This window comes from Loxodonta africana, chromosome 1 (assembly GCF_030014295.1).
Source record: "Loxodonta africana isolate mLoxAfr1 chromosome 1, mLoxAfr1.hap2, whole genome shotgun sequence".
NCBI classification, from domain to species: domain Eukaryota; kingdom Metazoa; phylum Chordata; class Mammalia; order Proboscidea; family Elephantidae; genus Loxodonta; species Loxodonta africana.
This window is the reverse complement of record NC_087342.1, coordinates 197,838,872-197,865,046: the sequence shown is the minus strand read 5'-3', so window position 1 is coordinate 197,865,046 and position 26,175 is coordinate 197,838,872. Positions and strand designations below refer to the sequence as shown.

Here is a 26,175-nt window from a genome sequence, read left to right as displayed (position 1 = left end):
TGGGTCTTACTGGGAAAACCCTTGTGGCATAGTGGTTAAGATCTAGGGCTGCTAACCAAAAGGTCGACAGTTCAAATCCACCAGGCGCTCCTTGGAAACCCTATGGGACAGTTCTCCTCTGTCCTTTAGGGTCAGTATGAGTCAGAATCGACTTGACGGCAGTGGGTTTTCTTTTTTTTTTTTTTGTTTGGATCTTATTGGTAGGACATAATTTTGAATTTTAAATGCCCCAAAATGAAAAGTAACATCAGACACGTAGGTATGATAGTTACTTAGCTAGTCCTTCTTCTGCAGCATTGCCCTCAAGGACATTTGAGTCCCCTGATTTTCTCCCTGCCTCACTGTGTAAGTCTTGCCCTCATACCTTTTCCTCTGCCTGACCCTTAAATGTTGGTGGTAATGAGGGCTCTCTTGGACTCTCTGTGCTCAAACTCTGCACACTCCTCTTGGGTATGTAAGTAACCTTGTGCTTTCAGCTAACACCCATACGATCACAACTCCCAAATCTGTCTCTCTAATGCATATATTGGACCTCCATTTAAGACCTGTGTGTCTAGAGACAAAGTAGACATCCCCACAGACGTCTCAGCTGGATGTATCTAAATTTCATTCTCTCAACCATACCCACTTTTACTCTGACCCTATTTCCATGGATGGTTCTACCATCACCCCAGTCTGTCAGGAGCTGGGACTATCCCTGAACTTCTTTCTCTTTTTGACTTTCTAAGTCTAGATGCCAAGTCCTGTCCATTAGATTACTGTGTAATCTTTACCATTAGATTCATTTCCTACCCTTTATCTCACTATTTTTGCCATTGTGCAGACCATCACCATCTCATGCCTAATTTATTGCAGCAGTCTCCTAGACATTTTTCTGTTTCAGTCTTTTCTCGTGTCCTGTGTTTTACAGCCAGGTTGGGCTATCTGAAGTGCAAATCTGATACATTACGCCTCTGCTTAAAATGTTTATGTGGTTTTCATTGCCTTTACACCTCCAAACCCGTCTTAGTGTGATACACAGAACCTTTTGTGTTCTGGTTCTGCCTACTTCTCTTTATCATTACCAATTTACCTTCCTGCTTTACTCCCATTCCCACTCACAAACCTTCACTGCGCTTGTACAGTAAATTATTGTTCAGTACTTGCAGCTTCCCTATATGAGGAATGTTTGAACGTTTCCATGTACCTCCTTATGGCTGGCATGTGCCTCCCACCCTGACTTCTTTGCCTGAAAAATGAGTACTCATCATTTTACAATCAACTCAAATGTCAACTTCTGCAGGAAGTTTTCCCTGATGATTCTCTTCTCGTAATCTTGGCTTAAGTGTCTGGTATGTGCTTTTTGAGCAACATGCTCTTGACTTAATCTGTGCCCCCAGGCCCTTAGCTCCTTGAAGACTGTCTTTATTCATGTGTCCAGTGCTTAGAGCATTGTAGGGGCCCATTAAATACGGTCTGGCTGACTGACTGAATGTTTTTAATGCTTACAAATTACATGTGATTAATATTTTCTCTACTTAGATTTTTATTGTTGAGATATAATTCATATACCATAAAATTCACCCTTTTAAAGTGTGTAACGCAGTGGTATTAGTATATTCACAAGGTTGTACAATCAGTACCACTAATTTCAGAACATTTTCATCCCCCCCAAAAGAAATCCTGTTACTCCTCATTCTCCCCTCGCTCCACCCCATGTAAGTGTTCGTATATGCCAAAACATGAATAATTCTCGAAAACATTATGCTAAGTGAAAAACACCAAACTGAAAGAAGTGAGGCACAAAAGGCCACCTATGGTATGATTCCATTTATATGAAATGTCTAGATTAGATGAATCCAAAGAGGCTGAAAGTAGATTAGAGTTTGCCAGGGGCTAAGGGAGTGGAAGAACGGGGAGAGACTGCTAATAGGTACAGGGCTTCTTTTTGGGATGATGAGAATGTGCTAAAATTAGAGACTGGTGATGGTTGTACAACTCTGTGAATACACTAAAAACCACTGAACTGTACATTTTAAGTTGGTGAATTTTATGGTATATGAATTATATCTCAAACTTTAAAAAGCTGTGTTTTATTTTTGACCTGTTCAAGTTTGTACCACATTTAAAGATAGCTGGGAAGTTTCCTGTTGGCCAGGGTGCCAGGACTTTAAGCACTTTTATTGCTGGCAGGAAGGAGCGAGCGGGCGTGAGTCACTGTCTCTGCAGCCCCCGCCTGTTGTCTTTCATGTGGTGCTGCTACTCCATAAAGAATTTCTCTTGTGTAAAATCTGGACAACCACTTATTTTCAGATTTAATTTAAAGTTTGATTTCATTAGTCATGATAGGATCAATAATTATATGTATAGGGTCGCTATGAGTCTGAATCGACTTGATGGCAGTGGGTTTGGTTTTTTGGTTTATCTTCATTTCGTTCATATTAGGGACCCCTGGATATGTTTCTTAAAATCACAAGAAATCATAAGAAAGGTGTATTTGAGGTTGGGTAGAATGGAATTTTGGAATTCCAGAATTGGAATTTTGACTCAAGTTTGAGTACCTTTCTCAAAAGATTAACTTTGGCATTAGAATAGTGATGGCGAATTATAGGATTTAACATTGGAACAAAAAATAGCACATTTTTTCCCCCCAGACTTAATTTTCTTGTTATTAAGCATCCACTGTTTAAAATTTGTTTTTATAATACTTAACATTCTTAGAGATTTTGGGTTTAATGTGCGAAATTGTATTGTGTGTGAAAATGTGTAACATTTTTGTATTACTGAATAGGGGAGACCAAACATAGAGGAAAAAAGTAATTTGCCTTAATAAAATTGGAGTATTTTTCTGTCAATTATTGTTTATAGCTGATTGAAGAAACAAAGTGAATCATTCTTCCTGTAGCCCTTAGTGATTTTAAGTTCAATTTGTAGAGAATCAGAATTAACCCTATTGTGATGCTAGCTTTGGCTCTATGACTCAGATAGAAAATTCTAAAACTTAGATTAACAACCTAGGTTTTCTCCTGTGCTTATGAACCTTTCTCCAGGTATGCTTTCTCTCTGCCATCCCTCTGTCATTCCCCTTCCCACCCTTCCTTTTACTGCTTCTTGCCTTCAAACTCAAATTGAAAAGTTTGTAAAATAGCGTTTTGTGGCTTTGTTTTCTTTACAGGATAAGCTGTGATCATGACTACTGAAGTAGGCTCCGCGTCTGAAGTTAAAAAGGAATCTGACCAGATAGGAGCAGATGCAGCCAAGGAGAAACCTAAAGAAGTAGCAGAAAATCAGCAGAATCAATCATCCGACCCAGAGGAGGAAAAAGGTCCCCAGCCACCTCCTGCAGCTGAAAGCCAAAGTAGTCCACGCCGCCAGAAGAGAGAGAAGGATCCATCTGAGAGCAGGGGTATTTCTCGATTCATACCCCCATGGCTTAAGAAGCAAAAGTCATATAACTTAGTAGTGGCCAAAGATGGAGGAGATAAAAAAGGGCCTACCCAGGCTGTTGTGGAAGAACAGATTATAGATAAAGAGGAGTCTCTTCCGAGAGAAGAGAGGCAGGCCAAGGGCGATGCTGAAGAAACAGCTCAGAGAAAACAACAGGAGATTAAGGCTCAAGTCAAGGAAGAGCAACCTTCAGTAAGCGTTGCTGAGGCGCAGGTATGTTTGGAAAGGGATTGTCTAGAAATGAAAGCGTACTGGCATAACCATATACCAAAAAGGATTTGTTTTGGATTATTTCCAGATTTCTTGTATTGAAATGCCGCTTTGGCTCAGTCTTTCTAGAATATAGGGTTTGGATCTGTCTATTCAGCCTTCTTCTGTTACCCTTTTTTTAATTTCCAAGATAATAAATTAGAAAAATAAGAAAATCCACTCTATATGGAAGCTATAAAAAATTCTTACCTCCTTTCTTTTAAAGTAGATACTTTTACAATCCTGCTGTTTCTTCTTTTAAATAGAATGCCCATTTATACCTCTTTGGTTTGATTCATTGATGTCAGTGAGTAGTAAAAAGTAGATTTGTTTGTGTGCATGTGCGTGCGTTTTGGTTGCCTAAAGAAGTCTAGATTTTGTCATAGTTTGAGATTTTAATTATAAATTTTGTCATTTGAAATGACATTTAAAATGTAGTTGACAGGATGTAGTTTTTTTTAGTCATTTAATGTCAGAGTTACCAAATTGACAAAAAGAGAAATTGACTATAGATTGGGGCAGGGAGGATGTGGGGGACATATCCCTCTTTCAGTGCCTTTTTCTAGCAAAATTTTGAAGTCTTAAAGTCTTAGAGTGGTTATAATATCCCTCACATTTCTTATTGAAGGTCTTCCTTTTAATATGTTGTCTTCTGCAAATTGGTTAACATTGATATGAACTTAATGTCTTTCCTCAATAGCTTGCTAAAGGAGAAAGTAAGGAGAGAGAAGACGAGAAGGAGAAAGAAATTCAGGAAGAAAAACCAGAAGGAGAAGCAGCAAAAAGGGAGACAAAGGAAGTGCAGACCAATGAGCTAAGAGCAGACAAGATCTCCCAAAAAGCCACCAAGAAGACCAAAACTGTCCAGTGCAAAGTGATCCTCCTGGATGGCACCGAATACAGCTGTGACGTGGAGGTGAGACCGGGAGCTGAGTGGAGAGCTATCTTGATGCATGGAATGAAGGCAAAAGTACAGTCTGCTCTTACTTGTGGCATGGCACAATGAGTAGATTTTTGTGTTTTACCAAGTTCCTGTAAGCTAGTTTGTTATAGTTTTACATTTAAAAGAAAACATGAAAGAGGGACATTTCTATTACAAACAGTTATTTCCTGGCCATTAAGGGTAAGGATAAGCAGTGCTGATATTCTGCCAACTGGCAGTGGTTAGGTGTACTGATTGATGTCTGTTCTCAATGAGCATTAAGTATTTTGAATATTAACCTTTGGCCGTGAGGTGTTTTACTTGAGAAGAAATGTCAGCACTAGAGTGAAATTTGAGCAGTAAACTTAAACCCAAGAGTTTTATCCTGAGACAGAAAATAGTTTAAAAATGAGATCATTTATTTAATTTCATTCAGTTGCAAAACACCTGTGATTTGCAAAACATACTTCAGTTAGCATTGATGCTGACAGAAGCCAATTGTAATTTTTTTTAGGAGCCCATAGCGACTTATACCTTTATCAATCAAAAGCTTGTTGCTTTTCATGGCAGAAGTACTTTATTTACATAAAAACAGGCCTGTGTAAATAGCTGAGGAGCCCTGGTGGCACAGTGGTTAAAAGCTCTTGACTGCAAACCAAAAGCTTGGTGGTTTGAACTTATTAGGTGCTCCACAGGAGAAAGATGTGGCGGTCTGCTTTCCTAAAGAGTTACAGCCTTGGAAACCTTGTGGGGCAGTTCTGCTCTGTCCTATAGGGTCGCTATGAGTTGATATTTGACTCGATGGCAATAGGTTTTGTTTTGTTTCTGGTTTATACTAATAGCTAATGTTTACTGAAAAACTGTGTGAAGAGCTTTAAATGGATTCTCTCACTTAATACTTACAAGAATCCAATATGAGGTAGGTATTATTATCGGTATTCCCAGTGTTACTGTGAGGAATGTAAGGCTTTGAGGAGTTAAATAATTTGTCCAAGGCTTCATAGCTAATGAGCATTTGAGCCAGCATTCTGGCCCCTACAGTTTGACTGTAGAGCTCATGAATCTGGCCACTGAGCTACATCCAGCTTGCTCATGTAAAATATGGTCTCTAACTAATAGTCTTTTCTTTGGCCTTCTAATCTATTAAAAATTAAAAAACGTTTTTCCCTAATTCCTTGCATTTTGCTTATTAAAAATAGAAGTTACACTTTAACAACAGAGTAAGTATTCAGCTCGGTAAAGTCATCTTATATCTAGTTGAGCAATGTTGTTGTTAGTTCCCAGCATGTCTACCCCCAACTCATGGTGACCCCATGCAGAAGGGAATTGAACCATTGTGATCTATAGGGTTTTCACTGGCTGGTTTTTGAGAAGCAAATCACCAGGCTTTTCTTTCTAGTCTGTCTTAGTCTGGAAGCCATGCTGAAACCTGTTCAGCGTAATAGCAATACCCAAGGCTCCAGTGACGGATGGGTGGTGGCTGTGTATAAGGTGCATTGGCAGGGAATCAAACCCAGGTCTCCCACATGGAAGGCGAGAATTCTGCCACCGAACCACCATTGCCCCCAGTTGAACAATAGTGTATTATGTATTTGAATGCATATTATATTCAAGATGTTGAATAATTCATTGTCCTTGCCTTTATCTTTGTATTAGTAATCTAGCACATTTGAGTTATAATTGTTTTGCTACTTCAGTTGTTCAAAGAAAAATAAAAGAAAGTAAAATGCTATTAAAATACCTAAGTATCCAAGTAATCTTTACTACAATCACATAGTTTTTTCATCTGTAGAATGCCATAGAATGTTCAAATCCCAGAATGTTGTGGAAGTTACAGCGTAGGTTTGGCGATTGTGAGTTAGTGGAAAAAGCACTATCTTTAATATCCCATAAACCAAACCCAATAGTGTCTGATTTAGTTTGTGATGGTGCTACTTTCCAGCTTTTAGCCTTGGGCAAGTCATTAAACTTCCACGTATCAATTTATTTATAAAAATAAGAGGATAACCCTTTTAGCTGATTCGATAGAAGGATTAGATAAAGAGTATAGACTGGAATCAGCTCAGCCAAATTGTTCAATATTGATACCCAGATGAGGCAGCAGAAAAAAATGCTCAAAAATCACCGAAGATGTGCCCTTTGGTGTGTGTACGTACCTGTGTGTAAGAGCTTACTGCCCACCCACCGTCCACACAGGGGATACTCTGAGTTGTTGGGCTTCCTTCGTTTCACTTCAGGCTACCAAGGTGCTAAGGCTAAATAAATTCCACAGAGTGCTGGAGGTGTGGAGAGCTATATGTACTGAGAGGGAAAAGGGGTTTATAATTTCTACAGTTTTAAAAAAGTATTATTTTATATTTACGGGCCCTCTAAATTTGAGTGACCTGGGTGAAAGCCCTAGTTACCCTGCCTGGAACCTGGAATAGAATAGGCAGAAGACTTTGGTTTCCCTCCCCTTTCCTTCAAGTCTCTTTTCTTGGGGTTTTAGATAATTTTGAATTTTGGGGGTAAGTTTTTATGTGTCTAAAGAATAGTTTTCTAAATTCACTAATTTTCCAAAACATTTGAAAATGAGCTTTTGTATTTTTCTGATTGCGAGTAAGAGTGGCAAAAGAGGGGTGAAGACCCTTAATTTTTTTTTTTTTTTTCCTTCTTCTTCTTCCTCCTTAACACTCCCCCTGCTGGAGAGAGAGCGAGAAAGCCAGAGGGAGAGGGAGAAGAAAGAAGTGGGGAAGGAGGAGGGGTGGGGAGAGAGAGACAGAGAAAGCATGCGTGTGGGCATGTATGTGTGTTTGTGTATATGTGTCTGTCTGTCTTGGGGGTAAGGGACAATAAGGAAAAAATCACAGTAAGTTAAAAGTAGTAGCCTATTTCTTTAATTCACCAAGAATTGAATTGGCTGGGAAAGCATGTTGTCGTTAGTCTCTGTTGAGTCAATTTTGGGAAAGCATATTTTTATGAACTCCTTTCAGTGTATTAATTTATAACCAGATTGTCTTTTCAGCTAATAAATCATTATTTAATATAGCATGATAAGAATGAACTTTTGAGGACAGTAGTTATTAACTCAGGTTTATTGTTGAATAAACATATTTTTCCCTTTCAAGTACAAAGCAAAAGGGAATTTGAGTAGACTCTCGTGATGTTACGCTATAGCAGATTTTATTTTCCAACAGTTCATTTGCATTTTAGTCACTGTATATCTGACTATAGGCCATAATTCAACACTATCATGGGATTACTTACATGATTTGACAGATGAAGAAATTGAAGCCTATAGAGGCTGAGCAAAGGACTTAAGGTCACAGAGCAAGCTATCATCAAACTTGGTTCTCAAAATCTAGATTCCCTAACTTCTAGAATAGGTAGGAAAAAGAATGGATGTGTGGCCAAACATAGTGATACTGAATGATGTTCAGGGAATCATTCTATTTTTTCCTTATTGTCCCTTACCCCGGAGACAACAATACCATCATAGCTATTATAACAATGTGGAAGTTATAAGTTGCATTCCCTATTAATTAATTTCCATTTATCCAAGTCCCCTTCCCATTTGGTTCTCTGGTTGCTTGCTTATTCTCGTTAGTATGGTTCTGTTACTTGTTACTCATCAGACCTCCTGTTATTTCCTCTTTAGTGGTGGAGCCCAGAGGATAGCTGTCATGTGGTGTGAGCGGTCTCATGTTTCCTGATTCCAGTACTGATCTTAGACAGATTGGGTGATATGCTGATGCTGCTTATCTGTGGTTTTGTAGCTCTATACAGGAAATCAGTGTCTGAGGACTGTTTGCAGAAGTATGTTATATGAAACTGGCTATTAACGAACTTGCATGTGCTCAAGGAAGATGAATACAACATGGGAATTAAAAACATTTTTGGTTTGGGAGATGAGATTTATTTCTGTCTGTTTACTGTCATTAAGGATTGCATTATTTCTATCATGCTTTTCAGATGAGTATAGTTTTCATTTCTTTTCTTCCTGTATGTATACATGTCTAATTTTCAATGAGACCTTTAGATTATAGCATGCCCACTGAAGAGGGCATAATTGTCTTCATTTAGGTCACCTAAAACGGTAGAGGGGAGCCACTGAAGCGTGGCCTTTATAGGAAGACATGAAGAGAAAGATGGCTTATTGGGGCCTTATAGGGCAGGATGAGGCTCTGAAAGTCTTCAAGTGTCAGGATGAGAAAATTAAAGCTGATTCATAGAACAAAAAAATGCTAGGAAGTAATGGACCAGAGCTTATAAAGTCACTGGTGTACAAGACCTAGTGAAGTGGAGAATACTGTTTAGATTTTGGAATAGGATAGATAGCTGAGTATAATAATTTCAGGGGGACTTCTTTATTCACTGCATTGGTTAAGGTGCACATCAATGGTCTTTATAGATATAGTTTTGTATGATGTGGTTCGAGCATTGGGAAAGTTAGGCAGTTACTTGTTTAGTGTACCTATCAGTACCTTTGGTCAACAGAAGCACCCTTTTGAAATTGTAATGTACATGTTGCAGTATTAATAGAGTAATGTTTTTAAATTAAGAAACATAATTCGTGGGGATATTTTTTGTTTGTTTGGTGTCCTAACATCATCTCTGCTTCCCAGAGTACCCCTAAATAAATAAATACACACATCCCTCCACCCCTCCACCCCTCCCCCCTCCCCCCTCCCTCCCTACGACTCCACTTTTTATGGCCCCTTGTTGCCCCATGCTTCTTCTTGTGGGCCATCCGAGCCTATTCTTTCTGCTCCTGAAGCTCAGGAATTAGATTTAGATGAAGAAGGCTGAACAGGGAACAAAGCTAGCCTTGTTTTTGAGAGGCAATTGTCATCTTTAACGTTAACGGCTGTGTTTTTTTGAGGAATGAGTATATGTTAATATTAAGTGAATAAAAAAATGCCTCACTCACAAAATCTGCTGTGATTTCCAGAAGCTGGAAATAATAAATGAGCATAGCTGTTAGGTAACAGGACATTTTAAAAGAATGACTGTAGGTAAGTTTAAAAAACAATGTGAAAAAAAAAAATAGCTTGACTTTAATTAATGTTTTTTGGCTTATGTAAAAATAGGTTTACTGCCAAGCAATGCATTAATTTTGATCCAAGGCCTAGTGTGACTTTGTGCATTTGTTTTAAATTCTTAAGTTGAGCTACCCCATAGGACAGAGTAGAGCTGCCTCACAGGGTTTCCAAAGAGCGGCTGCTGGATTTGAACTGCTAACCTTTTGGTTAGCATCTGCGCTTTTAACCACTGTGCCCCTAGGGCTCCTTTTCATTGTAGTGAGTGAAAATTACAGTTTACATCTTATACTAGTTTATCTTGATATTGAAATCTCAACCATATTTTGAAAAAACCCTTTACTTTGAGGATTATTGTGTATTTTTAATGAAGAAGCTTTATATTTCTAGTCTCTGATGTGTTGATTTATATTTTATTAAGATATTTGAATGATATGTGACAAACTCCTTTGGTACGAGTTTACTTGTGAACAATTTTAAGGAGTCTTTGGGATTCTGGATGCTTGCCCTAGGGATTTAGCCCCAGGATTCCTGAGATGTCGCTGTAATATCTCTGCAAAGGTCATTTACAACTCAGTGTGTTGAAACAACAGGGCTCTTTCCTGTAAGGAAAAATACAGTAAGGCTTAGTGGAAGCCATGGATATAAAGTCAGGAGATGTATGTTTACTTTTCTTTTGACTCTTTGAGTGTCTTGGGGAAGTCACTTCCTCTCTTTTCTTCTATTCTCAGATTGCAGAGTAAGAATGAAAATATTTGTTTCCTTTATTTCTAGGATTGAGCTGGTATTACCACAGCTGATAAGTCTGTATATATATTTTTTAAAGTCTGAAAATAAATGTGAAAGTTCCAGCGAGACCTTGGAAGGATGAGTGAATGTGCTTTCTGAAGTAGAGTTGCTCACATTTTCCTCTGGCATCTGAAAGTTGTTCCCACGTGTTGATTTTGTCTGAGAATTGAGGGCATTGTTTCTGCCCACACAGGAATGTCAGTACCATTTTTTCTTAGTGCTGTGAATAAGGCTATCAGAATGTAGGCTGTCCTCGTCAGTGTTCTTCTGATAAAAAGTATTTATCGGAAAGTAGAATATGTCACGGTCTTCTTGCTTTTCTTGTGTAGAGTACTGATCTCAGAAATTCAATTTCATATTGTTATTTTCAAGCATGTTTTATTTTACTTTTTTGTTAATAACTACTTTCACCTTTCAGGGCTGGTCTTTCAGATGTCTAGTACTAACCTTGTAAGATTTACTAGTTAAGTAGCTTCAACTATCTACATATTTATAAAGGAGTTCAAAGTGTGACATCGTATAAAATCCCATATCTCTTGTATTGTGTGTTGAACAGCTGTTTAACTCTTGCATTGTTGTTTGATTTTTTCTCATGCTTGTATTGTTACATCACCTGGATTGTTCTTTGAGAAAAAGAATTCCCTTCTCTCTCTCCTTAGGGCATTAATGTAGAACTTTGCCTGTAGTAGTACTACACAGTTCTAGTCTGACACACATGGGGTCGCTGTGACTTAGAACCAACATGATGGCAACCGGGTCTGGCTTGCTACTCCCAGAAAGTGATTGTTGATTTATTTCCCTCTACCTTCTTGTACATTTGTAACATTTTCATCCACATTATCTAAGTTAAATGATGGCATTCATTTGTTCATGCTCCTAACTCTTCTTCTCTGTCCCCTCCACTTTGAAAAGAAAAATTTACATACGTGTTTCTATGTATATAAAAAAATCCCCTCCTTAGTTGATTTCTATTTAGAAGTTTCACAGTCTAGAGAGGAATGCAGACTCCCAGAAGCGTAAGAGTTCTCACTTACATTGCAGCTTTGGCAGGCATCATCAGGTCAGATTGCTTGCTGGCTAGGAGTAGGCTGAGGTTGGGAAGCAGAATATGTACCCCATTCCCTGCGTCTTTCCTTTAATTATGTCTCCATTTCTCTTGAGCAAACTAAAGTATGCTAGTCTTTATTTCTCAGCACTCAAGAAATTCTAACACATGCTTTCTCCTCTCTGTCTTTCTCACTTTGGGTTTCAGAATCTGGGTATTGTCTTTTTTTGCCCCTGTATCAAAGTGTTGAAAGCAACTTCTAACTGTGAGCAACCGTCTTGACATCCTTTTTAAGGCAACATCCATCTCTTATTGACCCTTTCTCAAGCATGCTGCCATGTAAGCTAATGGCATGGTGATTTACCACTTAGTAAGTTTTCCCTCTAACCAGAGGGTAGTGGTAGAATAGGAACCAGATCTTTGAATTCTTTTTCTGTTTTGGAATGAAAGTTATTTGAGGATTAGGAATGGTGGGAAAGGCCTCTTTCAGAATAAAGTGTGTACTTTAAAATCTGTGTAGACACATTTTTTTCACTCTGAAGTATGTAGGCATTAAAATGTTTTAATTGCTTATCAGGGTTCACCAGATGATGAGATGGAATCTAATTTTTTTCTCATCCAACAAAAAACATAAAATATAATTTGTTGTACCCGCTATGTTCAGAATCTCGCAGTACTCATTACCCTCTTTTCCCTACTTAGTGTCCACATTTCTCTTGAACAAATTAAAGAAGATGGTAATGGTATAGTTTTAATTTCTCAGCCATCAGGATATACTGCCTAAATATTCTTCTCCCCTCCCCCAATGCCAGCTTCCTGTGGAAATATGTGTAAGGACATTATGGGAGACAGGGATTTCGGAATCCTGCCTCTCTACCTTTGAGTATTGTTTAATTTATTTCACTGGAGCTGGACCAGGGGCCATATCTTTTATCCATGCCTTCCTCAGCAAGATGCATACATACTCTGTGGCCCAGATAAACATTGACAGAATTTATCATTCATGTTTACAGCACTGTAATATATTATGCTAACATTAGGAGCTCATAGAGATTGAATCCAATATAATGTTATTATAATAAAATATAGTCTGAAAAAAAAAACCACTGAATTACTCAGAAAAGAATTTTTTCCTGCAAGGTAACTAAATGGTTAAAACACTGATAAATTATCTGTCAGGTTGGTATTTTAATATTTGGTTATTTTTGCTCTCAACATGTGTTACACATCAACTCTTAATTGTTAAAGGAATAATGATTAGGAGTGCTATTTTATTTATTTATTTTTTTTTTAATTTTTTTTGTGCTTTAAGTGAAAGTTTACAAATCAAGCCGGTTTCTCATACTAAACCTTATATACACCTTGCTATATGCTCCTAGTTGCTCTCTCCCTAATGAGACAGCACATTCCTTCTCTCCACCTTGTGTTTCCCTGTCCAGTCAGCCAGCTTCTGTCCCCCTCGGCCTTCACATCTCCCCTCCATACAGGAGCTGCCCAGATAGTCTCATGTGTTCTTGATCCAAGAAGCCCACTCCTCACCAGTATCACTTTCTGTCTTGTAGTCCAGTCCAATCCCTGTCTGAAGAGTTGGCGTCAAGAATGGTTCCTGTCTTGAGCTAACAGAAGGTCTGGGGACCATGACCTCCGGGGTCCCTCTGGACTCAGTCAAACCGTTAAACCTGGTCTTTTTACTAGAATTTGGGGTCTGCATCCCACTGCTCTCCTGCCTCTACAGGGATTCTTTGTTGTGCTCCCTGTCATGGCAGTCATTGGTTGTAGCTGGGCACCATCTAGTTCTTCTGGTCTCAGACTGATGTAGTCTTTGATTTATGTGGCCCATTCTGACTCTTGGGCTCATACTTACCTTGTGTCTTCGGTGTTCTTCATTCTTCTTTCCTCTAGATGGGTTGAGACGAATTGTTGTATCTTAGATGGTAGCTTGCTAGCATTTAAGACCACAGATGCCACTCTCCAAAATGGGATGTGGAATGTTTTGTTAATAGTTTTTATTATGCCAGTGACCTAGATGTCTCCTGAAACCATGGTCCCCAAACCCCCACCCCTGCTACTCTGGCCTTTGAAGCATTCGGTTTATTCAGGAAACATCTTTGCTTTTGGAATAGTCCAGTTGTGCTGACCTCTCCTGTATAGTGTGTTGTCCATCCCTTCACCTAAATTAGTTCTTGTCTACTATCTAATTAGTGAATCCCCCTCTCCCTTCCTTTCTCCCTCTCACCTCGTAACCATCAAAGAATGTTTTCTTCTCTGTTTAAGCTATTTCTTGAGTTCTTACAATAGTGGTCTCATACAATATTTGTCCTTTGCAACTGACTAATCTCACTCAGTATAATGCCTTCCAGGTTCCTCCATGTTATGAAATGTTTCACAGATTGATCGGTATTCTTTATCGATGCGTAGTATTCCATTGTGTGAATGTACCATAACTTATTTATCCATTCATCTCTTGATGGGCAACTTGGTTGATTCCATCTTTTTGCTATTGTAAACAGTGCTGCAGTGAACATGGGTGTGCGTATATCTGTTTGTGTAAAGGCTCTTCTGTAGGATGTATTCCAAGGAGTGGGATTGCTGGATCGTATGATAGCTCTATTTCTAGCTTTTAAAGGAAGAGCCTACTTGATTTCCAAAGTGGTTGTACCATTTTACATTTCCACCAGCAGTGTATAAGTGTTCAGTCTCCCCACAACCTCTCCAACATTTATTATTTTGTGTTTTTTTGTTTAATGCCAGCATTGTTGGAATAAGATGAAATCTCATGGTAGTTTTGATCTGCATTTGTCTAATAGCTAATGAACGTGAGCATTTCCTTATGTATCTGTTAGCTACCTGAATGTCTTCTTCATTGAAGTGCCTGTTCATATCCCTTGCCCATGTTTTAATTGGGTTATTTGTCTTTTTGTTGTTGAGTTTTTCCAGTATCATAGAGATTTTAGAGATCAGCTGCAGATTGGAGATGTCATAGCCAAAAACATTTTCCCAATCTGTAGGTTGTCTCTTTACTCTTTTGGTGAAGTCTTTGGATGAGTGTAGGTGTTTGACTTTTAGGAACTCCCAGTTAACTAATTTGTCTTTTGCTGCTTTTGCGGTGATAGTAAAGTTTTGTATACTGTTTATGCCATATATTTGGGCTCCTAGCGTTGTTCCTATTTTTTCTGCCGTGAACTTTATCATTTAAAATTTTATATTTAGGTCTTTGATCCGTTTTGGGTTGTTTTTTGTGCCTGGCATGAGGTATGGGTCTTGTTTCATTTTTGTGCAGATGGATATCCAGTTAGCTGGCACCATTTCTTAAAGAGACTTTCTTTTCCCTGTTAAGAGACTTTGGGCCTTTGTCAAATATCAGTTGCGCATATATAGATGGATTTATGTCTGGATTCTCGGTTCTGTTCCATTGGTCTATGTACCTGTTGTCGTACCAGTAGCAGGCTCTTTTGACTACCGTGGCGGTATAATGTGTTCTAAAGTCAGATAGTGTGAGGCCTCCCACTTTGTTCTTCTTTTTTGGTAATGCTTTACTTATCCGGGGCCTTGTTCCCTTCCATATGAATTTGGTGATTTGTTTCTCCATCTCATTAAAAAATGTCACTGGTATTTGGTTTGGGATTGCATTGTATCTATAGATTACTTTGGGCAGAATAGAAATTTCTACAATGTTGAGTCTTCCTATCCATGAGCAAGGCATGTTTTTCCACTTATGAAAGTCTCTTAGTTTTTTTCAGTAATGTCTTGTAGTTTTCTTTGTATAGATCTTTTAAGTCTCTGGTTAGATTTATTCCTAAGTGCTTAACCTTCTTAGGGGCTATCATAAATGCTATTGATTTGGTGATTTCCTCTTTGTCACACTCTTTGTTGATGTAGAGGAATCCGACTGATTTATGTATGTTTATCTTGAATCCTGCAACTCTGCTGAACTCTTGTTTTAGTTTGAGTGGTTTTCTTAAAGATTCTTTAGGTTTTTCTGCGTATAAGATCATGTCATCTGCAAACAGAGATACTTTTACTCCTTTTTTGCCAATTTGAATGCCCTTTATTTCTTTGTCTAGCATTATAGCTCTGGTAAGGACCTCCAGCACAGTGTTGAATAAGAGTGGTGATAACGGGCATCTTTGTCTGGTGCCTGATCTCAGTGGGAATGGTTTCAACCTCTCTCCATTTAGGATGATGTTGGCTGTTGGCTTTGTATAAATGCCATTTATAATGTTTAGGAATTTTCCTTCTTTTCCTGTTTTGCTGAGAGTTTTTATCATGAATGGGCGTTGGACTTTGTCAAATGCCTTTTCTGCATCAATTGATAAGATCGTGTGGTTCTTGTCTTTTGTTTTATTTATGTGATGGATTACATTGGTTGTTTTTCTAATGTTGAACCATCCCTGAATACCTGGTATAAATCTCACTTGGTCGTGGTGAATTATTTTTTTTGATATGTTGTCTAATTCTGTTGGCCAGAATTTTGTTGAGGATTTTTGCATCTAAGTTCATGAGGGATATTGGCTTGTAATTTTATTTTTTTGTGGAGTCTTTACTTCGTTTTGGTATCAGGGTTATGCTGGCTTCATAGAATGAATCTGGGAGTATTCCATTCTTTTCTATGTTCTGAAATACCTTTAATAGTAGTGGTGTTATGTCTTTTCTGAAAGTTTGGTAGAATTCTCAAGTGAAGCCATCAGGGCCAGGGCTTTTCTTTGTTGGGAGTGTTTTTTTTTTCCATTACTTTCTCAATCTCTCCTTTTGTTATTGGTTTATTTAGTTGTTCTGTCTCTGTGTTACTTTAGGTAGGTAGTGTGTTCCTTGAAATTTGTCCATTTCCTCTCGGCTTTCAGATTTCTTGGAGTACAACTTTTCATGGTACTCTGTTATGATTCTTTTAATTTCAGTTAGGTCTGTTGTGATATTACCCATCTCATTTCTTATTGTGGTTATTTGCTTCATCTCCTGTTTTTCTTTTGTCAGTCTGGCCCATGGTTTATCGATTTTGTTAATCTTTTCAAAGAACAAGCTTTTGGTCTTGTTAACTTCCAATTGCTGTTTTGTTTTCTATTTCACTTAATTCTGGTCTGGTTTTTATTATTTGCTTTCTTCTGGTTCCTGAAGGTTTCTTTTGTTGCTTTCTATTTGTTCAAGTTATACGGAGAATTCTTTGATTTTGGCCCTTTCTTCTTTTTGGATGTGTGCATTTATCAATACAAATTGATTTCTGAGCGCTGCTTTCGCTGTGTCCCAAATGTTCTAATAGGAAGTGTTTTCATTCTTGCTGGATTCTGTGCATTTCATTATTCCATCCTTAATGTCTTTTATACCCCAGTCGTTTTTGAGCAGGGTATTGTTCAGCTTCCAAGTGTTTGATTTCTTTTCCCTGCTTTTTCTGTTGTTGACTTCTACCTTTATGACCTTACGGTCAGAGAAGATGCTTTGTAATGTTTCGATGTTTTGGATTCTGTTAAGGCTTGCTTTATGGCCGAATATGTGGTCTATTCTAGAGAATGTTCCGTATGCACTGGAAAAGAAAGTATACTTGACTGCTGTTGGGTGGAGTGTCCCGCATATGTCCATGAGGTCAAGGTGGTTAATTGCAGCATTTAGCTCTTCCATGTCTTTATTGACCTTCTTTCTGGATGTTCTGTCCTTTGCCGAAAGTGGTATGTTGAAGTCTCCTACTATTATTGTGGAGCTGTCTATCTCACTTTTCAATGCTTTTTGAGTTTGTTTTATGTATCTTGAAGCCCTATCTTTGGGTTCATAAATATTTAATATGGTAATGTCCTCTTGGTATTTTGTCCCTCTAATCGTAATATAGTGTCCTTCCTTATGGGTTATGGTAGATTTAAGTTTGAAGTCAGTTTTGTCAGAAATTAGTATAGCTACTCCTGTTCTTTTTTGATCGTTATTTGCTTGATATATTTTTTCCATCCTTTGAATTTTAGTTTGTTTCTCTTTAAGTCTGAGGTGCATCTCTTGTAGGCAGCATATAGCTGGATCGTGTTTTTTAATCCATTCTGCTACTCTCTGTCTCTTTGTTGGTGTATCTAGTGCATTTACATTCAGCGTGATTATGGATAGGTATGAGTTTAGTGCTGTCATTTTGATGGCTTGTGTGTTGTTCACAGTTTCATTTTTCATTTACATTTTTGTGCTGAGAAGTTTTTCTTTGTAAATTGTTCCTTTTTTTCATTGTGGTTGAATTTGTAAAAAACAAATTATTTTTCAGTGTAGGATTGTTTGTCTTCTTTGTGGTTACCTTGATATTTACCCCTGTTTTTCTAAGTTGAAACGTAACTTGTATCTCTCTATATCGCCTTGATTTCCTCTCCGTATGGAACATGTGTGCCTACTTTATTCTGTCTCTCTTTATTGATTATTGTTATCTTTTACATAATGACATCACTGATTCTGTTTTGGGCGTTTTTTTTTTTTTAATCTTGATTTATTTTTGTCATTTCCCTATTTGAGTTGATACCTGGTTGCTCTATTCTGTGTTCTAGTGTTGGGTTGATATCTGGTATTATTGATTTTCTAAATTTAAAAAAAAAAATTTTTTTTTAAATCAGAGCATTCCTTTTAGTATTTCTTGTAGTCTTGGTTTGGTTTTTGCAAATTCCCTAAGGTTCTGTTTGTCTGTAAATGCCTTAATTTCACCTTCATATTTGATAGACAGCGTTGCTGGATATATGATTCTTGGCTGTGAATTTTTCTCCTTTAATGCTTTATATATTTCATCCCATTGCCTTCTTGCCTGCGTAATTTCTGCTGAGTAGTCCGGACTTATTCTTTTTTAATAATTTTTATTGAGCTTTAAGTGAACATTTACAAATCAAGTCAGTTTGTCGCATATAAGCTTATATACACCTTACTGCATACTCCTACTTACTCTCCCCCTAATGAGTCAGCCCTTCCAGTCTCCCCTTCCGTGACAATTTTGCCAGTTTCTAACCTTCTCTACCCTCCTATCTCCCCTCCAGACAGGAGATGGCAACACAGTCTCAAGTGTCCACCTGATACAGGTAGCTCACTCTTCATCATCATCTCTCTCCTACCCATTGTCCAGTCCCTTCCATGTCTGATGAGTAGTCTTTGGGAATGGTTCATGTCCTGGGCCAACAGAAGGTTTGGGGACCATGACCGCTGGGATTCCTCTAGTCTCAGTCAGACCATTAAGTCTGGTCTTTTTATGAGAATTTGGGGTCTGCATCCCACTGATCTCCTGCTCCCTCAGGGGTTCTCTGTTGTGCTCCCTGTCAGGGTAGTCATCGGTTGTGGCCGGTCACCATCTAGTTCTTCTGGTCTCAGGATGGTGTAAGTCTCTGGTTCATGGGGCCCTTTCTGTCTCTTGGGCTCATAGTTATCATGTGACCTCGGTGTTCTTCATTCTCCTTTGATCCAGGTGGGTTGAGACCAATAGATGCATTTTAGATGGCCGCTTGTTAGCATTTAAGACCCCAGACGCCACATTTCAAAGTGGGATGTAGAATGTTTTCATAATAGAATTATTTTGCCAATTGACTTAGAAGTCCCCTTAAGCCATAGTCCCCAAACCCCCACCCTTGCTCTGCTGACCTTTGAAGCATTCAGTTTATCCCAGAAACTTCTTCGCTTTTGCTCCAGTCCAGTTGAGCTGACCTTCTCTGTATTGAGTATTGTCCTTCCTTTCACCTAAAGTAGTTCTTATCTACTAACTAATCAGTAAATAACCCTCTCCCACTCTTCCTCCCTCCCCCCGCTTGTAACCACAAAAGCATGTGTTCTTCTCAGTTTATACTATTTCTCAAGATCTTATAATAGTGGTCTTATACAATGTTTGTCCTTTTGCCTCTGACTGATTTCGCTCGGAATAATGCCTTCCAGGTTCCTCCATGTTATGAAATGTTTCACCGATTCGTCAGTGTTCTTTATTGATGCGTAGTATTCCATTGTGTGAATATACCACAATTTATTTACCCATTCATCCATTGATGGACACCTAGGTTGCTTCCAGCTTTTTGCTATTGTAAACAGAGCTGCAATAAACATGGGTGTGCATATATCTGTTTGTGTGAAGGCTCTTATTTCTAGGGTATAATTTGAGGAGTGGGATTTCTGGGTTGTATGGTAGTTCTGGTAGTTCTATTTCTAACTTTTTAAGAAAACGCCAGAAAGATTTCCAAAGTGGTTGTACCATTTTACATTCCCACCAGCAGTGTATAAGAGTTCCTATCTCTCCGCAGCCTCTCCAACATTTATTATTTTGTATTTTTTGGATTAATGCCAGCCTTGCTGGTGTGAGATGGAATCTCATCGTAGTTTTAATTTGCATTTCTCTTATGGCTAATGATCGAGAGCATTTTCTCATGTATCTGTTAGCTGCCTGAATATCTTCTTTAGTGAAGTGAGTGTTCATATCCTTTGCCCACTTCTTTTTTTTTTTTTTATAACTTTTATTAAGCTTCAAGTGAACGTTTACAAATCCAATCAGTCTGTCACATATAAGTTTACATACATCTCACTCCCTACTCCCACTTGCTCTCCCCCTCTTGAGTCAGCCCTTTCAGTCTCTCCTTTCTTGACAATTTTGCCGGCTTCCCTCTCTCTCTATCCTCCCATCCCCCCTCCAGACAAGAGTTGCCAACACAATCTCAAGTGTCCACCTGATATAATTAGCTCACTTTTCATCAGCGTCTCTCTCCCACCCTCTGACCAGTCCCTTTCATGTCTGATGAGTTGTCTTCGGGGATGGTTCCTGTCCTGTGCCAACAGAAGGTCTGGGGAGCATGGCCGCCGGGATTCCTCTAGTCTCAGTCAGACCATTAAGTTTGGTCTTTTTATGAGAATTTGGGTTCTGTATCCCACTGATCTCCTGCTCCCTCAGGGGTCCTCTGCTGTGCTCCCTGTCAGGGCAGTCATCGATTGTGGCCGGGGACCAACTAGTTCTTCTGGTCTCAGGATGATGTAGGTCTCTGGTTCACGTGGCCCTTTCTGTCTCTTGGGCTCTTAGTTGTCGTGTGGCCTTGGTGTTCTTCATTTTCCTTTGCTCCAGGTGGGTTGAGACCAATTGATGCATCTTAGATGGCCGCTTGTTAGCATTTAAGACTCCAGACGCCACATTTCAAAGTGGGATGCAGAATCATTTCATAATAGAATTAGTTTGCCAATTGACTTAGAAGTCCCCGCAAACCATGTTCCCCAGACCCCCGCCCTTGCTTCGCTGACCTTTGAAGCATTCATTTTATCCCGGAAACTTCTATGCTTTTGGTCTAGTCCAATTGAGCTGACCTTCCATGTATTGAGTGTTGTCTTTCCCTTCACCTAAAGCAGTTCTTATCTACTGATTAATCAGTAAAAAACCCTTTCCCACCCTCCCTCCCTCCCCCCCTGGTAACCACAAAAGTATGTGTTCTTCTCAGGTTTACTATTTCTCAAGATTTTATAATAGTGGTCTTATACAATATTTGTCCTTTTGCCTCTGACTATTTTCGCTGAGCATAATGCCTTCCAGGTTCCTCCATATTATGAAATGTTTCAGAGATTCGTCACTGTTCTTTATCGATGCGTAGTATTCCATTGTGTGAACATACCACAATTTATTTACCCATTCATCCGTTGATGGACACCTTGGTTGCTTCCAACTTTTTGCTATTGTAAACAGAGCTGCAATAAACATGGGTGTGCATATATCTGTTTGTATGAAGGCTCTTGTATCTCTAGGGTATATTCCCAAGAGTGGGATTTCTGGGTTGTATGGTAGTTCTATTTCTAACTGTTTAAGATAACGCCAGATAGATTTCCAAAGTGGTTGTACCATTTTACATTCCCACCAGCAGTGTATAAGAGTTCCAATCTCTCCGCAGCCTCTCCAACATTTATTATTTTGTGTTTTTTGGATTAATGCCAGCCTTGCTGGTGTGAGATGGAATCTCATCGTAGTTTTAATTTGCATTTCTCTAATGGCTAATGATCGAGAGCATTTTCTCATGTATCTGTTGGCTGCCTGAATATCTTCTTTAGTGAAGTGAGTGTTCATATCCTTTGCCCACTTCTTGATTGGGTTGTTTGTCTTTTGTGGTTGAGTTTTTACAGAATCATATAGATTTTAGAGATCAGGCGCTGGTCGGAGATATCATAGCTGAAAATTCTTTCCCAATCTGTAGGTGGTCTTTTTACTCTTTTGGTGAAGTCTTTAGATGAGCATAGGTGTATGATTTTTAGAAGCTCCCAGTTATCTGGTTTCTCTTCATCATTTTTGATAATGTTTTGTATTCTGTTTATGCCTTGTATTAGGGCTCCTAACGTTTTCCCTATTTTTTCTTCCATGATCTTTATCGTTTTAGTCTTTATGTTTAGGTCTTTGATCCACTTGGAGTTAGTTTTTGTTCATGGCGTGAGGTATGGGTCCTGTTTCATTTTTTTGCAAATTGATATCCAGTTATGCCAGCACCATTTGTTAAAAAGACTATCTTTTCCCCCAGTTAATTGACACTGGGCCTTTGTCAAATATCAGCTGCTCGTATGTGGATGGATTTGTATCTGGGTTCTCAATTCTGTTCCATTGGTCTGTGTGCCTGTTGTTGTACCAGTATCAGGCTGCTTTGACTACTGTGGCTGTATAATAGGTACTAAAATCAGGTAGAGTGAGACCTCCCACTTTCTTCTTCTTTTTCAGTAATGCTTTACTTATCCGAGGCTTCTTTCCCTTCCAAATGAAGTCTGTCCACTGCACAGCTTAAACAGTTACAGTCAGACCTCAAACAGATTTGCCTTTGTAATGTAATAACCACCTGCATCCATGTAGGGGTGAGAGACAACACCTCTGGATCGATTATGCCTGGACTGGAGCAGCTACTGCTCTAAGCGTACAGGTTAGGGGAGTCTGCAGAGTATTTTTCCCCCGTTTGTGAATTTGTTCCTTCTTCCAGGCCAAGAGACTGGCTCAGGAAGCGCAGCAGGTTTTATCTCTGCCCCAGGGAAATCAACTGTTAATGAAACTGGCTGGGGCAGAGTGGAGAGGGATCAGATAGATAGGAGAGAGTCCTTTCAAAAGAATGAGCTATTAGATCTGTAAGGTAAATTATACAAAATCACTTATCTTGTGTCAAGACCACTGTTTCATCTGATTCCAGAGGTGTGTTTAGGGGGTTTGGGCTGCGTCCTGTGCTTGGCTTCTTTTGCTGAAGCAGTTGTGTCCTAAACTCCACAGCCAGACTCCCCCCACCCCACCCGCCGTCAAACCAGAGGGTCAGGGTGTTGGCATTCTGGTTGCCTTCTTTCGCTGAAGCAGCCGCTTCCTATACACTGCAGCCAACCCTGTTGTAGACATGCCACAGGGTCAGGGATGTGCCACTCTGCTTGCCTTCTTTCATTGAAGCTGCCCTGTCTCAGGTAACTACCATCAGCCCTGCTGCAGTCACGCCAGGGAATCGGAGCTGAGGTGCTGCGCGGGCTCGGCAACTTGTTGCTGTTTCTGCACCGTGTCTCCCTCCCCCGTTGCTCAGACCGATTCCTTAATTTTGGCTTTGATGCTCAGGGTTTCTAGCTTGTCATATATATAGATTTGCTTGTTTTTTTTCAGGTTTTTATTGTGAGAAGGATCAGTGGAAGCTTCTGGCTAGTTCACCATCGTAGCCCTGCCTCCAGGAGTGCTACTTTTAACGTATTTTTTAAATTTCCATATTTCAGAGAGGCACTGTCTTAGTTCTAGTGTTGCTGTAACCAGGTACCACAAAGCAGGTGGCTTTAAAGTTCTGGAGACTAGAAGTTAGAGCAGGGCATTGGCCCTGTCAATTTCTGATGAGGTCTTTGAGATAGGAACTGGTCCATGTCTCTCTCACTTAAGTTTTGGTGGCTACTGGCAATCCTTGGTGTTCCTTTCCTGCTTATAGATGTATGTACTTTTGTCATCACATATTGTCTGTCTTCCCCCTGTGTGTGTCTCTCTTTCTGTCTGTTCTCCCCTTTTATAAGACACCAGTTGTACAAGATGAGGAACAGGACCCACCCCGTTCCTGTGTGACTTACCTGATAATATTTTCAAAGAAAGACCCCATTTCCCCCAAAAAGGTCCATTTATAGGTACAAGGGTTAGGGCTTCAGCTAATCTTTTAAGGGGACACAAATCAATCCATAATAGATACCTCAAGTCAAAAGCTTCATTCTACTTATTAACTGAACTGCATCTCATAATTTTTACTTTATTTGCTGAATATATCATTTTAACCTATATTGAGGTTGAGCCTGATTTTGTGCATCACTCTAGTTATTCAGAGTGGAAAAAAATCTGAGTCTTATCATGATTTGTTTGTTATGTTCATTGATACCTCCTTTCATATTTCTGTCAGCAGTTTAAAGTGAATTGAATGGGAAGGTTCTAATAAGCTATTCTTCTGTAACACAGAAACACTCTATGAATCAAATGTCAAAATTCATTCTAGGCAAATAGCTTACAGAGAATGTGCTAGCCTACGGAAGTTTGCTGTTTATAGATTTTGGGAAATAACTTTTAATGGGAATGTTGCTCAGTAACTTAAAAATAATTTTAAAAAATTGGCGTACATCTCTACTTAAAAGTTTGATACTAGCCTCTTATTTATCTAAAGATTTTTGTCACTTCTTCCTCTCTTTGAAGAGATTACAATTTTTCAAAGATTTATGCCAAGTCTTGTTGTTCACGATGAATAATAGAAAAAGCTAAACAAAAAGACCTTAGATTTCATTTCTTAAAAATTAAGACTGGGTTGCTGATCTCCCTTAGTAATGGTATTTAATTTTTAGGAAAAACTGAAAGGTAAGGAAATCAGATTTCCACTGAATTAAAAAAAAAAAAATTTGACCTCAAAGTAGTATCTTTTTAGATATATCTTGTGGAATTAAAACCATATAGAACTAATTTGTTGTTTCTTGTTTGTGCTAAGAAGATTCATTTTTCTTCTTAAGTTGCTTATGGTATTTACTTGCAGAGATAAATTTTACATATGAGACAGCAGTATGTATATGTGTGTGTCTGTGTGTAAATATAATTGATAAAGTACTGTATTTGGTTTAGATAAATATAAAAGTACAGTAGTGGCAAGTCATTATGGCAGAGAGTTGATAAAAAAATCTTCATTAAAGAGAAAGAACTCCTGAACTTTGAAGAATGATGTGTTTAGGAAAACCCAGCAACACCTAGCCCATTACATTTTTCAGTCAAAAATGGTTAAATAGTTAAATCTAGCATTAGAAATTTGGGATTACAAGAAAAGGCTTTAATGTTTTCCTCTGTATATGTCAAAGATACTGCAATAAAGAAAACTCAGACCCTCACAACTGGACCAGTAAGCAACATCATGATAAATGGAGAAAATATTGGCGTTGTCAAGGATTTCATTTTGTTTGAATCCGTAATCCACGCCCATGGACATTGCAATCAAGAAATTAAATGATGTGTTGCATTGGGCAGATGTGCTGCAAAAGACCTCTTGAAAGTGTTAAAAAGCAAAGAAGTCACTTTGAGGATTAAGGTGCACCTGACCCAAGCCATGATATTTTCAATCACCTCATATGCCTGCAAAATCTGGACAGTGAATAAGGAAGACAGAAGGATTGATGCCTGTGTTGGCAAAGAATATCGAACATACTGTGGACTGCCCAAAGAACAAACAAACCTATCTTGGAAGAAGTACAGCCAGGAATGCTGCTTAGAAGTGAGGCTGGCAAGACTTCATCTCTCGTTATCATGTTATCAGGAGGGACAAGTTCCTGGAGAAGGACATCGTGCTTGGTAAACTAGAGGGTCATTGAAAGAGAAGATGCTCAGTGAGATGGATTGACACGGTGGCTGCAATGATGGGCTCAAGCATAGCAACGAATAGTGAGGATGGTGTAGGACCAGGCAGTATTTCATTCTGTTGTACATAGGCTCAGTATGAGTTGGAACTGACTCAACACCACCCAACAACAACAACAAAATTTTGTTAAGAGCAAGCCACACCTTACTTGGCCCAGGCTTTCATTGGCTTGCCTTTAGGTGTGAACCCTCCCATCTTGCAAAGTCAATGTATTGTTGAGGTTCAAAGGAATTAATCTTCACCTCTGCTAAACCTTAAGGAGAGGTGGGTCTCTATCCTTAGGAGAAGTGGAGAGGTTGCAGAGAAAACATAAAATATAAATGCACGGACTGTGCTTCCTACCTTATTCTGTCCGCTTTCAAATTTCCCAGTTTTGTTAGTGCCTACTCTATATCCTTTCTCCTTTCCTTTGTCAGAAAAAAAAAAAAAGCATATTTTTTTTGTGTGTGTGTGTGTGTGCACATGCACACACACATTCTTTACATCATTTTACAATGGCTTCTATGGATAGCTCAGCTAAATGTGTGTTTAATCTACCACCTTTAATTCAAAGTCTACTTTGTACTTTTCTTTCCTTGGCAGTTTTTCAGAAATGACCATGTTGTATCATTACAGTAAAATAACTTGAACCCTCCTCCTTACTACTGTTGTGTGCCGTCGAATTGATTTTTACCCATAGCGACCCTATAGGACAGAGTAGAACTGCCACATCTTTCCCCTACAGAGCTGGTGGGTTTGGATCACTGAACTTTTGGTTAGCAGTCCAGCACTTAACCATTGTGCCTACAGGGCTCCTTTTTCCTGAATATATATCAAAACTGCAATGAGGCTTTCTGAGTATATTTTTGTAAAAGATTATTAATTGGTATTGATAGCTTTAGTAGCAACAGTTTTGACACATTGCAGTTCTTTCTT

General features: G+C 38.8%; 1 protein-coding gene across 14 annotated transcripts in view; it reads left to right on the top strand.

Annotated features, from left to right (window-relative positions):
- Positions 1-26,175, top strand: part of EPB41L2 (erythrocyte membrane protein band 4.1 like 2) — a 266,903-nt gene that overhangs the window by 123,174 nt on the left and 117,554 nt on the right. For all 14 annotated transcript variants that reach the window (XM_064290827.1, XM_064290860.1, XM_064290856.1 and 11 more), the window contains 2 exons: positions 3,155-3,639; positions 4,376-4,591. In XM_064290827.1, coding sequence (XP_064146897.1) covers positions 3,169-3,639; positions 4,376-4,591 — 687 coding nt within the window. In that variant the 5' untranslated portion in view covers positions 3,155-3,168. The remainder of the gene's footprint in view (positions 1-3,154; positions 3,640-4,375; positions 4,592-26,175) is intronic.